The sequence below is a fragment of the Ipomoea triloba genome, chromosome 8 (assembly GCF_003576645.1).
Source record: "Ipomoea triloba cultivar NCNSP0323 chromosome 8, ASM357664v1".
Classification (NCBI taxonomy): Eukaryota; Viridiplantae; Streptophyta; class Magnoliopsida; order Solanales; family Convolvulaceae; genus Ipomoea; species Ipomoea triloba.
In genome coordinates this window covers 16624080-16641883 of record NC_044923.1, presented here as the reverse complement: position 1 = coordinate 16641883, position 17804 = coordinate 16624080, and the positions used below count along the sequence as shown (strand labels likewise).

Genomic DNA, 17804 nt, shown 5'->3' with positions numbered 1-17804 from the left:
TTTGAATGTAAAGAATCTTTGCATGAGAGAAAATAAAGACAATATAACTAATGAAATTATTTCTCTTATTTAATTTAATTTTTTGATAATGAATAATTTTTTCAAATAAAGGTATTCTAGACACATAATTCTAAATTAAAGAAATACATATGTATCATTTTTTGTTGTAGCTACTAATTTATTTAATTTAATAACAGTAAAATAGAGTGAGAAACTTAATTATGTCAAATTTGATTGAGATAGGTTCGAACCTAAGACCTTTCTTATAGAAATGAATGGGTAAGTTAAAAGTTAACGGAATATTAACAGAGAAGAGAATATTTAACGGAAAACTTAACGGATAATCATAAAAGTAAGGTTAAATTCGGTAATCTTTATTAATAATATTAATCTGAATTATCTTAACCATCTATTTGATTAAATAATTCATCTGAACCATCCATTTGATTAAATAATTTGACCGCCATTTTTTCTACCCATTTTAGGTCTAACTCTCTTTGGCTCTTATTAGTATAGTAGATATATGAATATGAATGGAAACCTCCATTATATTATATTCTATACATATTTGAATTTCCTATATATTATATTCCAATACCTATTTGTTTACCATTACATTTGTTTACCATAATTGGTAATAAATAAATGAAATTGTAAACAAATAGGTATTAGAATATAGTATATATAAAATTCAAATATGTATGTAATATAATATAATGGAGTTCATATGTTTTCACCATTAACGTAATCTTTTGGACTTTTGGTAATAATTGGTAATTGGTAATAAATAAATGGAATTGTAAACAAATAAGTATTGAAATATAATATATATATAGAATTCAATTATAATTAATAGAATAGAATTCATACAATTATAACTATTTCTTTTATCTTTTATATATAGGTCCTGTTTGATTATTGGCGGATCCGCCAATTGTTAGCGTATCCGCCATTTTCAGTGTTTTGACCCTCCTAAAAAGGTGTTTGGTTAAAAGGTTGCTCCAAACCGCCAAGTTGCAAAACGCTACTATTAGCAGCGTTTTGCAACAACATTTTGGAGAAAGATGATCTTTCCGCAAAATGTCCTTATAATTAAAAAAAAAAAATTTATCTTTTACTCAGCCCAACGGCTTTTCCAGCAGCCCGAAGGCCGCTGGGCAAAGTACTAGAAATAATGGAGCCTTGAGGCTCTCCTTTTATAGGAGCCTCAAGGCTCCCTTCCTCACTTATCCCACCGATAAGTGAGGGGGAAACAAAATTATAAAAGGGGAGCAGCAGCGGTTCCTCCCTTTTTTCTTCTTTTTTTTTAACATTATTGTTATTATTATTTTTATTATAATTATTATTGTTATTGTTATTTTATATATATATATATATATATTTTTTGTATACTCTTTTGGTCATTTTACATATTAACCGCTAATTTTATCAAACATTTTTTTACAAATCGCTACCGCTAAATGCTAATTGCTGATAACCAAATCCATAGTAAAGATATATTCGTTAAGCTCTCCTCCAGGCTCGGCTCCGCTTTTCTTCTCTCTGCATCGCCACTGCCAACTGCGTCGCCAGTCCACCACGTCGCCACCGGCCACCGCCTAGCCAAGACCACCGCCTGTCCGCCTCGTGCCTCGGCCCTCGCCAATCGCCTCGAGCCCTCGACAGTCAGACACCCGCCGCAGCCCACCAGGTTTGGTCTTCTACTCCGATTCTTCCCTTACTATTTACTAATTAAGTAATTAAAATAAACTTCTCAGACCTAATTTTCCACCTAATTTTTTGTTTGCCCTAATTTCTTTTTTTCATTAATTTCCCTAATTTTAAAGTTGCGTAATTCAATTGATAGTTTTTGCCCTAATTGTCCAACTCCCAATTTTGTGTGTGTGTTTTATTTATTTATTTATTTATTTATTATTATTAGTTGTGATTTTGGGAAAAAGTGAGCAGAGTAGGGTACATATAATATAGCTGCCACTTTATTTCGAATTAAATTTGAATTTCCTGTGTTAGCTTCTCACAATGCAACAGCAGAATGGACCAAAATTAAAAGATTGCTAGTTTCTTCTTCTGCCTATAAACTTAGTGCTTCTCATTGGAGGAGCAATAGAAAGTTGCTTGGCTCTGAAACTCATCTAGATTCCTATTGAGTATATACTAGAATGCTATGGTACCTATTAAAGTAATATTCTGTAATATATATTAGGTGTTCAAATTGGATTCACTTTTCTGGGCATAATGTAGGATTCCTTCTACTAATTTGTTAATTTACTTAATCTTTTAATCAGTTAATGTGGATTATTTACTTAATCTGTTACTTTAATGCTATTATTGTTTTTTATATTTATTCTCAATAGTTTTGCCTATGCCTAATTCATATTGATTTGCAACTTGCCAACTTGCAAGGCTAACTGCCTAACTGGCTAAGTATAATTCTGAAAATGAGATGCTTACAGTATGCATTCTTGAAATCAAAGATTTTACAAATGCATTGTATCCTTGAATTCTCTATAGACTACATAATACATATGCATTGTATCCTTGAAATAGCATGCAGAACTTGAAAAATTCTTTAAAAATGATCTATGTTCAGTTTACTTGAACAATCTTATTCGTATTTGATATTTTGTATTTGAACATTTTTTTAATTCATTTTATCTTTGCTTCTTTGCCCCCAGTCAAAGAAAATCCTTGCTCCTTCCCTGCTCCTACTGGTGTCAGTTCTCATCCGGGCTGTGCTTCAAAATTTCGACCTGAATTCATGGTAACTTTTATTATTTACGTTTTTCTTTGTTATATGCTCTGCATTTTTTTTTTTTGAATTGAATGTGTGACTGTGAATTTGCATGGTATTTTGTTTTCAATAATTAAGATTTGTTGAACCTCTCGTTCTGATGCTAGCCGAACTACTTTCCGTGGTTCTGATAGCAGCCAAACTGAATCTTCCGCTTTCCTCTTCCGGTCTTATTAATCAGCCATTTAGCCGCTAAAACCCTCCCTGAGCCAAACTTCCGCTTCCCTTTCTTCAATCGAATATGCGAGCCAACCTAAAGTGATTGATGAGTGGGTAGGTGGGTTAGGTGCCCAATAATCTCTTTAAGGATAAATAGATTTAGACTCTGGGGAAATAACATAAGATTAAGTTCATGCTCCGGGTAAGTCGCCACACCAACCCTCTAAACCTTTAGCTGTGGTCGATGGGGCTATCCTCTCCTGCTCCTGGCGTAAATGAAGTGGAATTAGGGGGGAATGAATTGTAATTTTGTGGGAAAAGAATAAGGTGTGTATTCAAATTACAATTGGGAATTGAAAGGGAAGAAGTGAATAAAGATTAAAATGCCCTTGTATACTAACAATATAATACTGTGTAATAATAAGGGCAACATAGTAATTCACCAAGTAATTACAATTCCACAAACTATGGAATTGCAATTCCTAGGGGGAATTGCAATTCCCTCCAACCAAACCATGGAATTACAATTCCATGGAGTTTGATAGGAATGTAATTACAATTCCATCCTACCAAACACCCCTATGCTTGGGTTTATGAGTTACGACGTGGTAGTTAACTCCAGCACTGTCGTTTGAACTTTATTGTTAGGAAAAATATTAAGGATTTGATGCTTTGGTAGAAAGTTGATTGTTGGATATATCCAAATAATTCATAGCCTGGCACCTATAAAAAAACGAGTCAAATTGGTTTTCGGTGGTTGTCTCTGTGACAACTTAGTGACGTACATATCCTCTGTGGATAAGGTAGTTGTGCAAAGCATGATTTTCAAATGGATTGTGTCTTCCTATATCCATAGTTCTTTGACCTTGTGGTACTTGCATACTTCAGATGACTTCATGCATCTTAAGATTATGGATTGGTTGGGAAATATTTATTTCTTACAGAACAATTGAATGCAAGAATTTTAGATGGTTGAGGCACATTCAAGGATCCCTTTCTCTTGCCATAGACTTCAACTTCAATGTATAGAGAAGTCATAAACCATAACTCGTTAACTGTACTGTTATAAAACCGGTTTTCTTGTGTTGAATCCAGAAATTAGTTTATTTGTGCACAAATGGCTGTGATGAATTTGATTATCTAAATACCCAGTGCAATTATTTTGTGAAGAAAAACGATGTAGATGGTTGAGGCACATTTAAGGATCCCTTTCTCTTGCCATAGACTTCAACTTCAATGTATAGAGAAGTCATAAATCATAACTTGTTAACTGTACTGTTACAAAACCGGTTTTCTTGTGTAACGAAGCCAGAAATTAGTTTATTTGTGCACAAATGGCTGTGGTGAATTTGATTATCTAAATACCCAGTGCAATTATTTTGTGAAGAAAAACGATATATATATATATATATTTTAAATCTTCAGTATTCCCAGATCTGTTGACATTTGAATTTTCGTTGCCAACCTGAATCCAAGGAAATGAACAGAATTGAACTTTTGTTTACTAGTGCTGAGCACACCTTGCCTTCAAGAAGAAATCAATAAATGCCAAAACATTACAAACTTTCCACATTCATTTATGCGTACCCAGCAACCCCCAAAATAGACATTCATCACATAATAAATCTTTGCAATATTGGGGGTCAGGTTTTGTTTGGCATTGAAGTAGATGGTAGCATTAGATTAGAGATAACCACTTGAGTTTGCTCAATGAACCCTAGGATCTTAATTAGCTTACCTCTGAACAGTAGAACACCTAATTCTTAAATTTTCAAGGATAATCTGAGGCAGGCCCAGGCCTAGTATTTTTTAACCAACTATTTCCCTTCCATGGCATGCATATTATTGCCCTTCACACTTTATGTAAGTTTCTGCAGATGTGTTAAATTCTTATCTGATATGCTTCTTGGTTGGCTTGCTAGCACTCACTTAATTCTTTCTTTTGTTTACAATACAGGCAACTCTTGCTGATTCTTTCTTAGCAGATTTGGATGAATTATCTGACAATGAAGCTGATATTCTCGTGAGTCCAGCACCTTATTTCTTTTAATTGCACTGCTTATTTGGACCTCACATTTCCCTCTTTCCCCCTTTACATTTTCCTTGATGATAGAGTAGAGACATAGAGTTGAATATTGAGAGTTCTATAAAGAATTGCCAAACAAACTTAATGATAAATTTCTTTCTTCTAGTGCTTTTGATCTTGTTCTTATTTGTTATTATTATTATGCATGCATGGTGACCTCGGGTGATAATGGTTCTGTTCTTTTTCATTTTATTTTCTTTTTCCCCCAATAATAGGATGAGGGCAATGTGGATGCTGAGCACATGGAGGAAGATGTTGATGGTGAGCTAGCTGATATAGAAACACTTAACTACGATGATCTGGATAGCGTCTCTAAATTGCAGAGGACCCAGCGTTATATCAATATTATGCAGGTTAGCAGAAGTTTGTGAACTTCAGATTTTCAGCCCAACTTACTCAATATTGTAGTTTAAATCATTGGGTTGCCAAGGACCTTGTAGTCCAGTGGCATCAAACCCTTCCCTTTATACGGGAGGTGGTGGGTTCGAGCCTCAGTGGAGGCAATACTGACTCTTGTGCTTCAATAGGTTGAGAAAGTAGTTATGAACAGATACTGCATTGTAATAGAGTTAGTAGTCTTCAAAAAAAAAAAAAATCATTGGGTTGCCAAGGACCTTGTAGTCCAGTGGCATCAAGCCCTTCCCTTTATACGGGAGGTGATGAGTTCGAGCCTCAGTGGAGGCAATACTGACTCTTGTGCTTCCATAGGTTGAGAAAGTAGTTATGAACAGATACTGCATTGTAATAGAGTTAGTAGTCTTCAAAAAAAAAAAAAATCATTGGGTTGCCAAGGACCTTGTAGTCCAGTGGCATCAAGCCCTTCCCTTTATACGGGAGGTGATGAGTTCGAGCCTCAGTGGAGGCAATACTGACTCTTGTGCTTCAATAGGTTGAGAAAGTAGTTATGAACAGATACTGCATTGTAATAGAGTTAGTAGTCTTCAAAAAAAAAAAAAAAATCATTGGGTTGCCAGTAGGATATTATTTTACAACTGTACATCTATGTGTCCCTATTGCATGGATTAATTTCCAAGAGCCTATGTCTTGGTGGAAATAACTTCTCATTATCAAACCCATCCCCCATCTATGTGTCCCTATTTCATGGATTAATTTCCAAGAGCCTATGTCTTGGTGGAAATAACTTCTCATTATCAAACCCATCCCCCGTTTATATGTTTCTTTTTGCAGTCAATTCTCTGTTTTATTGTTGATATTGGTATTTATCTATGCAGAAAGTAGAAGAAGCACTAGAAAAGGGTTCTGAAAACTCAGAAACAGGGATGGTTCTAGAAGATGATCCGGAGTACCAGCTGATTGTAGATTGTAATGCATTGTCGGTTGATATTGAGAATGAAATTATTATAATTCATAATTTCATACGTGATAAGTACCGCCTAAAATTCCCAGAGTTGGAGTCTCTTGTTCACCACCCAATTGACTATGCCCGAGTGGTTAAGAAAATTGGGAATGAGATGGACCTCACCCTTGTTGATCTGGAAGGACTGTTGCCTTCAGCTATTATTATGGTTGTTTCAGTTACAGCATCAACTACAAATGGCAAGCCACTGCCTGAAGATGTCTTGCAAAAAACAATTGAAGCTTGTGATCGTGCATTTGCTCTTGATTCAGCGAAGAAGAAAGTCCTTGATTTTGTTGAGAGTCGAATGGGGTATATTGCTCCAAACCTCTCCGCTATTGTAGGAAGTGCTGTTGCTGCAAAACTTATGGGGACTGCTGGTGGTCTTTCCTCGTTGGCAAAGATGCCTGCTTGTAATGTGCAACTTCTTGGTGCTAAAAAGAAGAACCTTGCTGGGTTCTCCACAGCGACATCCCAATTCCGCATTGGATTTATTGAGCAGACAGAAATATTTCAGAGCACACCCCCTCCTCTAAGGATGCGTGCCTGTCGACTGTTAGCTGCGAAAGCTACCCTTGCTGCACGTGTTGATTCAACAAGGGGAGACCCAACGGGGAAAACTGGGCGATCTCTCCTAGAAGAGGTTCGTAAGAAGATAGAGAAGTGGCAAGAGCCACCTCCTGCTAAACAGCCTAAACCACTTCCTGTTCCAGATTCTGAGCCTAAGAAAAAGAGGGGTGGACGTAGACTGAGGAAGATGAAAGAAAGGTACTGATGATTTTGATACAATACAGATTCCGCTACCAATATACTTAGTTATCTTATTTCCTAGTTTATTAGTAGTTGCCTTTTTACTTTAAGTAAGCATATTTTAGAATATTGTTTCCTTATGTCTTAAGCTTTTAACTCCTATATATAGGGAGAGTATTAGATTGTCTTGGTAAGTTGGTATTGAATAAAATCAAAAGGAAGTTTCTTCCACCAACTTCTCTCTCTCTCTCACTATTATCAGCCACCATAGGTAAACCATCTTCATCTGTTAACCACAGACCTGTGACGCGTAGTTAAATTACTGAGTCATATCATATTTCTTCCAACTTATAGGATAAAACATTTCCTTGACGTCTGTCAGATGTGCTATGCAATCTAATCTTAGTTGTATCTAACATAGCATGTTAATAAACTTTCACTAGGTATGCCATTACAGACATGCGGAAGCTGGCTAACAGAATGCAGTTTGGAGTACCTGAAGAGAGCTCATTGGGTAAGTAACATTATCTTTCCCCTTCTCCCCCCTTCTTGTAAATTGACCTCTAATGCAGTTGATTCTAGAATTTTCTAGTAGTGCCACATAAATTTTCTCTACTTTTCTGTGTCTTCGTCTTTCAACCTCCCACATGTGCTCTTTCATGGGGATGTGCCTTGAATGAGGATTTTAGTATGATAGATTTTGAGTATTTCATTAAATTGTTTGGTCAAAGATGTTTGTAACAATTTTATTGTATTCGGGATTTTCAATGTATCCTTGACTGACAATTCACTTTCTCACAAGTGATTCTCTTTATGGAATACAGGGGATGGTTTGGGTGAGGGATATGGAATGCTTGGTCAAGCTGGAAGTGGCAAATTACGCGTGTCAGTTGGCCAGAGCAAGCTTGCTGCCAAAGTAGCTAAGAAGTATGTTAATTCACATTCCCCTATATAATTTAAGTAATTTCTTTCTTCTTTTCCTATTTTTTCAAGCTGAATATTTTTTCTCCACAAATGCCACATCCACCTTCAATAAAAAACTGTGAACATTTTATTTGATTGTATTTTCTCAACAATGAATATATTTCATGCATTGGATTTGTGTTCAGATTTAAGGAGAAGAATTATGGAAGCAGTGGTGCTACATCGGGACTGACTTCAAGTTTAGCCTTCACTCCTGTGCAGGTTTGATACTATTGACTCTTCTATTATTAGGCCATCTCCAACCCAAAACACCAAATTTTACGTCAAAAGAAATGTTCCCAACATATTCTTACACCAAATTTTTTTCATCTCCAACCCATAACACCAAATTTTATTCCTTCACTAAAATAATTTGTATTCTCATAAAGTAAAACTGTATAGTTTATATTAATACTTGAAGTATTTTTATATAAAATATAATTTTAATTTTGGATGTATTGATTTTAATTTTATTGAAATTATGTTTTATGTAACTCCATAACAGCATAGATAGTCTAATGTTTCTGCTTTATAAGCTCTATTGCCTGCCTAATATTAGTATATTCAGTACCCTTTGTTATTTCTATGCGTTGCATTTTAATAATTATGCTTTCCTTGATGCCAACTATGGTTCTTTCTCAGGGGATTGAACTGTCGAACCCACAAGCATATGTAAATCAACTTGGGTCAGGAACCCAGAGCACGTACTTTTCAGAAACCGGGACATTTTCCAAGATCAAGAGAACATAATGCTACAGTATGTCTGCTAACTTGTGCTATTTTCTTTCGTTCTTCTTTAACTCAAACCCTGATGCTTCAGCCTCTGTTTTTGGGTTGATACTGGTTTTTGTAACTCATGCTTGTCATAATTCTCTAAAACGATGCACCATGGTTGTTTTTTTGATTAGTAGTATGTTTTATCACAGTTTTATTTTGTATATTTATGTTCTCATTTCGTTATAAGAAAATTCAGAAGTATCATAGTTCAATGATGGAAAAACCAAGAATAGTTAAGCTGTGATGCACTAGCATATTCATTAGTCTTTGTTTTCAATCAAGATTTTAATCATCCACTTGCATTGTGGAAAAAGGTTCAAATAATTGTGCAATTCAAAATTTCATAAAGTAAAAAGTGTTAATGAACTTATCAGTTTTGTACAATTGATTAAACAATTAGATAACTAAAATATATACAATTATGACATTTTTTCAATTTTCTCAGATAGAACCTGATCATATTACTTAATGATATATACCTCTCTGTCTACCATACTAGTTGGGAATTTGAGAGAAAAGATTAAAATGTTTTAAATTTAAATTGCATTAATAGACATCATACAAATGTCTCAATTGTATATATTTTGCTTGTTTAATAGTTTGATACTAGTACATTTTTTAAATTCAGTAATCTTATCTTATTGCACAAAAGCAATAAGAACAACTTTAATGGATCAAGTTTTTGTTTTTTGTTTTGTTTTTTTGTTTTGTTTTTGTTTTTTGTTTTTTGTTTTTTGATTTTTTTAGGCTAATTAGGAGTAGGGGTGTAAATGAGCTCGCGAACTGCTCGGTCAAAGCTCGGCTCGAGCTCAGTCAAATTCGAGCTCAAGCTGAGCTCGAGCGGCTCGTTTAACAATCGAGCCGAGCTCGAGCTCTAATATCTTAGGCTCGTGGCTCGACGAGCCGCTCGCGAGCCATATATATATATAAAATTTTGAAATACTAAAAATTTAAAATCAAACAAGTTAAATTCGAGCTCAAAATTGAACTCAAATTCGAGTTCGAGCCTGAACTCGAACTTGAACAAACGAGTTGCTCGTGAGCATCTCGAAAATTGCCGAGCTTGAGCTCGACGGCTCGAGTATTAGTTCTCGAGCTTGAGCAGGGCCTTCATTAACGAGCTCGAGCTCGGCTCGTTGACACCCCTAAATTTAGGAGGCTCACAAAAAACTCTACTTCATGCAAATTCATTTTTTTTTTTCTTCTCTTTCATCAACTCTTTTTCCATCTCTCTTCTCCATGTTACAGAAAAAATCATTGATAGCCTTACTCTAAGTTTAATGATTTATTTGACACTATTTACTTCCATAAATAAAATAAGGTTGTATTAATTAATACTTTCAAGGTTGAAACATAAAATTTTACTCATTTTACTCGACTCAACAATGAGGACATTATAACTAAGTAAAATTTCATAAATTAATATGTATGGGAAATGGAAACTTATTATCACTCCGTACAAGATTGATATTCACATCATAACTAATAATGGAACAAATTAAACAAACATGTATGCATACAGAAGAAACAATTTAAACACTCAGAATAATCAATCGTCTTCATATTTCTTCTTGTTGTTGAAATTCTTGACAGCAGAAGTAGCGCAGCTAACAATTTTCTTGCCCATCATAGTAGAAACAAATTCTTTCTGTTTAGGAAACACACTTCCTTTCTTGGGCCCTGGAAATATTCCAATACTTTTGCTCCCACCTTCTTCCTCTTGTTTTCCCATTGCCATTTTCTTCTCTCCTTTGGCTGCCATCTCTGTGTGTGAGTGAGATATATATATATATATATAATATGAATTGATAAATTAAATGAAGTTGTATTTGATGTGTCTCATCTACTAAGGCCGGGCTGGTTTTATAGCAATGGCGGATGGAAACAGTACAGAAACTTCTTTTTTGAAAAAGACTTGAACTAAGACTTATTAATGTCGTTTTGAGGGTGTGTGTGTGTGTTATTACATTGTGTGTGTGGGGTATTGTTGAACATTTCTCTCTTTTTCTCTCTCTCTCTCACACACACAAATATATATATATATATGTGTGTGTGTGTGTGTTGGTTTGTATGTGTTATTACATTGGGTGTATGTGTGTTATTGTTGAACATCTCTCTCACACACAAACTCACACATATATGTGTGTGCATGTGTTGGTTTGTATGTGTTAGAGCATTTACATCTATGGTTTATATGGAGATAATGTCAGATCTAATGCCAACATGACAAGTAAAAGAAGAAGAGAGAGAAAGTTTGGGGATCAACTGCAAAGGGTGGGGAGTTTAGGAGTTCAAGAAAAAAAAAATTTATTACTTGTTGCTTGCTGTGCGCGTTCTGCGGCGCGCTTGACAGCAACATTATATATATATTAAATTCAGTTTTGTTTTGTTTTGTTTTTTTAATTCATCTCTCTCCATTTTCTCTTTCCTAATCACACTTACAAAAACTTCTCAATAACCGTGAAATATTTTCATTGATAAGGATGCTCTTATTATATTGCGTACGTGTATGTGTTATTGTTCAACATCTCTCTCACTCATACACACACAAAGCAATTCTTATACCATGGATCAGAGTTCATATTATATTGTGAACCCTGATACAAAAATTATGTATCTTAAGTTAATACATTCTGTATCTACAGTTAATAGTTTTTGTACATGTAAACAAATAACTTGATAAACGCTGTTGTATAGTTCATCTTAGCCCACGTGTAAGTGTGTGATTTATCAAAAAATAATCAGCAACCATGCCCACATAATGGGAATGTAATTCAACATTCATTATACTATGAAACATGGTCCACCTTGTAAGATTGAGCTATATATATGGAAGGGTTCAGGTGGGGGGTATAGCTTCCCGTGTGGTTGTGCAGTTACATAACTTAAGCATTAAAATGACACACCTTAAGTACACAAACCACGCACCTTAAGCTAAGAACACAAAATACACGCCTGACCTAAAGATTTTAAATGGTGCACCTTCAGTACACAAACTACACACCTTAAGCACACAAACAAAACACTTTAAGAAGACAAATCACGCACCTAAAGTTTTAAAATGGCGCACCTTAAGTTTCAACACTGATGCACCTTAAGCATACAAATCACGCATTTTAAGAAGGAAAATTACGCACATAAATCTTTAGGTTGACGCACCTTAAGTTTCAACAATTACGCACCTTAAGCACATAAACCACACACCTTAAAGAAGAAAAATCACGTACCTAAGCAATCGCACCAGAGAATGCCAACTGCACAGGATCCCATTATATATATATATATGGGGTTCATTTTTAGCATAGAAAGTTCATTTTTAATAAGGTGAATTTTTTATTTTTTAAGGTTTAGGTTTATGTACTACTTAAAAAGGAACATTCACTACATTAAAAATGAACTTTTATATGTGATGTAGTATAATTTACTGTAGTTCAATTAAAAGTTTAAACTTTTAGTTAAGATGAAATGAACATTCACTACATTAAAAATGAACTTTTATATGTGATGTAGTATAATTTACTGTAATTCAATTAAAAGTTTAGACTTTTAGTTAAGATGAAATACATACATCATTCAATTGTTATTATATCCCATGTATTATGCTTTCAAAAAAAAAAAAATCCCATGTATTATTTCTTAGAAATAATGTGGTTAACAATATGTGTGTCTTTATTTATTTATTATTTATTTTTTTAAAGAGATAAGGTAAGAGGGAGGGAAGAGAAAAGATGATAGAGAAAAAATTTGATTTGCATGAAATTGCTTTTTTGTAGGTTGTTGAGCATATAATATATAAAGAGTTAATTTCATTTTTGGACCTAGATTTTTAGGCGCTATTTCACTTTTAGTCATTTTTTTTAAAAAATATTTTATTTTGGTCCTAGTATTATTGTGACATGACTATTTTTGGTCCTTTATCAACAAAATCGTTAAAATTCGCATAAATGCAAGGGCATTACGATATTCAAATAGGAATTTTTTGAAAAAAAGTAAAAATAAAATATAGCGGATCAACTTACTTTGAAAAAAAAAAGATCAAAATGTCCTTGTACTTAACATCATTTTAACGATTTTGCTGAAGGAGGACCAAAAATGGTCATGCCACAATAATACTAGAACCAAATGTGGATGTTTTCATAAAAAAGGACTAAAAGTAGACTACCACCCATAAATCTAGGACAAAAAATAGAATAAAAAAGGACTAAAAGTAGACTACCACCCATAAATCTAGGACAAAAAATAGAATTAACTCATATATAAACATAAATGTGCAATCCAACTATCAGCTTAAACTTTTAGTTGAGATGGAGTACTTGCTTCAATTTGGTATCAAAGAGATCAGACTATGGTCCACGGGCGGCCCGCACACGTGAGGGGGCGTGTTGAGCATATAATATATAAACATAAATGTTCAATTCAACTATTCGTTTAAACTTTTAGTTGAAATGGAACATATGCTTCAATTGATTTCTCGAGAAAAAAAAAGGAAAGAAAAAAGGCTAAGCTTACTTTGTGTGTGCATTTGCTAATAGTCATTTTTACTTGATAGAAAGTATTTTTTTTTTAAAAAATTTTCTTTTTCTCTCCCATTCTCCCTCTTATCTGGCAAAAAAAAAAAAAAAAAAGAAAGACAAAAACAAAAAGAAACTTGCACTATTGACGATGCTCTAGCTTTGAGATTTTAATTTATTGACATGACTTCAAACTATCAGTTGTAACTCGATTGATTATTTTTTTGTTTTGTTTTGTTTTGTTTTGTTTTGTTTTTTGTTTTGTTTTGTTTTGTATTTTTTTTGTTTTTTGTTTTTTGTTTTTTTTTGCAAAATCGTAACACGAATTTTAATATATGTATTTGTTGAATGTTTATCATGAAATAATTACCCATCCCGTCACATTTTATGTATCGAGTTTGGTTAACGAGACTTGATTGAAATTATTTACAATTTAATACTTCATAATATTAAGTTTATAATTAGTATGTGAAATTTATATATTTAGAAACTACATTAAAAATATTATTAAACACAAAAAATTAAATTGAAAAATTTAAGTAAATACGTACTAATGAAAATAAGCAAATAATAAAGAGTTAGTTTGACCAATTAATAGTAAGTATGACAGATAAAATGAGACTGTGAGAGTACAATTTAATGCATGAATTGTTACTTGTGAGATTATGCAAGGGTAAGATATTTTCAAAATACAATAATGTTGATATATTTAGATCAATAAAAAACATTATTATTGATTTTGTGTAATATTTGAGTCTTATTTTTTTTTAATTTACATTTCGTTTCAAGAATATATTTGATATATTGTTTCCTCAATATAATTCAAGAATTTTATTACTTAATCTCAAAGTTTCAAGAACGCTAAAATTCGTTGAACATCTTATGATATTTCTACAAATATTTATAACTACTACAACATAACTCTTCCCCCGGCCCAAATTTCATATATATGTTTTTACTAGGATATGCTCCCATAGTCCCATAATTCCCACAAAGATTCATTCCCATTTCTGGGATGTTCTGAACTAAAGTATAATCATAGATTCATAACCAATTAGCCATTGAACAATTTTTATTTATTTATTTTTTTTTGTCGTATCCTTTTTTGCTCTGGAATTATTAAGGGAAAATTTTGTAATTACTAAAGGTGAAAAATTATTATCACGATACATATATATATAGTCTTTTTTTTTTGTCCTACTCTCTTATTGGGGCTTTGCCAATTTTTGCCACATTGCGGACAGTCTTATTTAGCCATTGCCACTTTTAGTCCACTGTTAGAATTTTCGTCAAATGACTATCCATGGGTATCTTGGTCTTTTCAGGCTTTGGTGGTCTCCTTTACCCCAATAACCTCCTCTCCGCAGCCGCCGCCAACCACCAGTCTAATGAACCCCACGACGAATTCCGTAACATCGCCGCCACCGTTGGAGTCAAGCAACAACACCATCACCACGTCACACTCAAAAACCACCGAAAAATGCCACAACCAGCTCTGCAAACAAGGCCTGGGCGCTGTCACCGGAGTCGTAACCGTCGGCGCATTCTGCCTAGGATTCGCCGCACTCGCCCTAATCTGGGTATACTCGAAGAAATTCAAGAACGTGAAAAACTCTGAAATATTAGCCTCCAACATCATCAAAATGCCCAAGGAGTTCACCTACAAGAACCTCAAATCCGCCACCAAATCCTTCGATTCCACCCGAATCATCGGCCACAGCGCCTTCAGCTCAGTCTACAAGGGCATAATTCTGGAAAACAACGAGGTCATCGCTGTCAAGCGGTGTAGCCATAACGGACAGGGAAAAACAGAGTTTCTCTCAAAACTATCAATCACCGGTACCCTCCGCCACAGAAATCTCGTCAGGCTTCAAGGCTGGTGCCATGAAAAAGGCAAAATTCTCTTAGTCTACGATCTAATGCCCAATGGGAGTCTTGACAAAGCCTTATTCGAGTCAAGAATGGTTCTCCCAGGGCCACACAGGCAAAAAATTTTTTTAGGTGTAGCTTTAGCTTTATCATATTTACACCAAGAATGCGAAAACCAAGTAATCCACAGAGACATCAAGACCAACAATATCATGTTAGATGAATCCTTCAACGCAAAGATTGAGCGATTTCAGGTTAGCCATGCAAGTTGAGCACGACAAGTCCCTGGATGCCACCGTGCCACCGAAACTATGGGGTACTTAGCGCCGGAATATCTCCTAACCGGCCACGCAACGGACAAAACCGACATTTTCAACTATGGTGCGGTAGTTCTTGAAGAAGGAGATTTGAGAGAGAAAAACCCTGAAGAATCTTCAGTCAAAGCACAACAAAGGGTAAGGAGACCACCAAAGCATGAAAAGATCAAAATACCTCTGTTTTGAACGGCCATTTGACGGAAATTCTAACAGTGAACTAAAAGTGGCAAGGGCTAAATAAGACTGGCCACAATGTGGCAAAAATTAATGAGGTGGACTAAAACTGGCAATGCCCCAATAACAGTAGGACAAAAAATGGCAATGACTATATATATGTGTGTGTGTGTGTGTGTGTATAATAGAGATAAAATGTAGTGAATATGCACATGTGAAACGTGCGATGGGATGAGAGCATTGATCTTGTCAAAATCAACGTCCAAGATTAACAATGATTAAAAAAAATGCGGTAGCAATTTAGTCATTTTCCATATTGGTCAAACTTAAGGTGTAACACCCCCAAATTTACATATGAGCCTAGGCTAAAAGCATTAAAGCTTAAGGCATAATTAAAGGATTAAGCCCAAACTGACTACTATCATTAAATTGATAATGTCCAAAACATAAGGGGATGCTACCGCCGTAGCTATCCATACTGGGATAGCTACCAGGCTAAGTCATCAAATTAAACATTCATAATCCTAATCATAATCATAAGGGTCACAAACCCGGTGTCTAAGCACCATACAAACTCACAGGGCAAGACAATAAGAAAAGCTAAATATTAGAGTCAACATATCTACAAACATAGCCAATAAGAGTCAACTACCTAGGAGCTACATACAAAACAAGAGTAGGGGTGTAAACGAGCCGAGCCGAGCTCGAGCCTAGGGTGGCTTGAGCTCGAGCTCGTTAAGGAAGGTTCGGCTCGAGCTCGAGTTCGAGCTTGAATTTGAGCTCGAGATCAGGGCCAAACTCGAGTTTGAGTTTGATTTTGAGCTCAAATTTAACCTATTTGATTTTAAATTCATGTTTCAATTAAAAATAAACTATAATTATACACACACACACACACACACACACACACACACACACACACACACACACACACACATATATATATATAATATTATATTATATATATATGGCTCGCGAGCCGCTCGACGAGCCACGAGCCTAAGACATTAGAGTTCGAGCTCTACTCGATTATTAAACGAGCCGAGCTTTGATTGAGCGGCTCGCGAGCAGCTCGCGAACCTCTCGGCTCATTTACACCCCTAAACAAGGCTACTCAATTCTAACTCCCCAAGCGCTCTCGGCACACAACAAACTGAACCTGAAATGGGTTTAGTAAAACAAGTAGAAAACACCCGATTAGCATAATTGCTAAGTATAAACCACTCCATCATGTAAAATAGTTTATACATATATAGATTGAAAAACTTGAGGTTTGATACACGTAATCATGTTGTTCATCAACTTGCGATATACAACTTCATAGAATATACCATATTAAATATCGCGTAGAATTATGGATATACAATACTATGCATCACATAGAATCATGGACGTACAATACGAGATAGATATAGACTCATGAGAATACCATATCAAATGACATAATCATTGAAGAGGTTGCACACATAGCATATTCGGTTATAAAATAAGACACATACTTCATACTCACATGCTCATGAAAAAATTTAGAAAAGGTTTCAATGCTGGGGTAAAAAGAGTTTAAATGACATGAATAACTATAACATTAATGAAGAATTCTTTTACACAAACACGGTAAGGAAATGGTTTACTCATATCATAATGCATAACTATCATGCTCATCATTAAAAGTGAGAGGTGGCTCGTAGCAAAAAATATAAGTATACTTTCTCAAAACCTTACTTGGGATCAATAATCTCATCATAAGAAAATAGTCATTTCTTTATAATAATACAAGAGGAAACCTTTCATCAAATACTATAATCATTCTCATACATGAAGGGAGCTGAGGCTATCCTCACCTGCATGTACATGACCTCAATGAAAGAACTGGTCCCTGCTAACTCAACATAATCATACATGAAGGGAGCTGAGGTCATCCTCACCTGTGTGTACATGACCTCAATGAAATAACTGGTCACTTCTAACTCCTCATAACTCATACATGAAGGGAGTGAGGTCATCCTCACCTGTGTGTACATGACCTCAACGAAATAACTAGTGCCTTCTA

General features: G+C 34.7%; 1 protein-coding gene and 1 pseudogene across 1 annotated transcript; both read left to right on the top strand.

The window, feature by feature from the left end:
• The first annotated feature begins 1495 nt into the window (after positions 1 to 1495).
• LOC116028021 (U4/U6 small nuclear ribonucleoprotein Prp31 homolog) lies at positions 1496 to 9100 on the top strand. Its single transcript, XM_031269820.1, has 9 exons — positions 1496 to 1690; positions 2676 to 2761; positions 4908 to 4973; positions 5252 to 5389; positions 6269 to 7161; positions 7587 to 7657; positions 7968 to 8070; positions 8253 to 8328; positions 8749 to 9100. Exons 2-9 carry the CDS (start codon positions 2759 to 2761, stop codon positions 8854 to 8856), a joined length of 1458 nt encoding a protein of 485 aa, XP_031125680.1. The 5' UTR covers positions 1496 to 1690; positions 2676 to 2758; the 3' UTR covers positions 8857 to 9100.
• A 5682-nt stretch (positions 9101 to 14782) lies between these two features.
• Positions 14783 to 15766, top strand: LOC116027038 (annotated as a pseudogene).
• The last annotated feature ends 2038 nt before the right edge of the window (positions 15767 to 17804 follow it).

What these genes read in the sequence shown, in the direction of transcription:
- LOC116028021 (XM_031269820.1), top strand. An exon ending in GCTGCCAAAGTAGCTAAGAA is followed by an intron (nt 8,071 to 8,252) that starts GTATGTTAATTC and finishes ATTTGTGTTCAG; the next exon opens with ATTTAAGGAGAAGAATTATG. An exon ending in TAGCCTTCACTCCTGTGCAG is followed by an intron (nt 8,329 to 8,748) that starts GTTTGATACTAT and finishes GTTCTTTCTCAG; the next exon opens with GGGATTGAACTGTCGAACCC.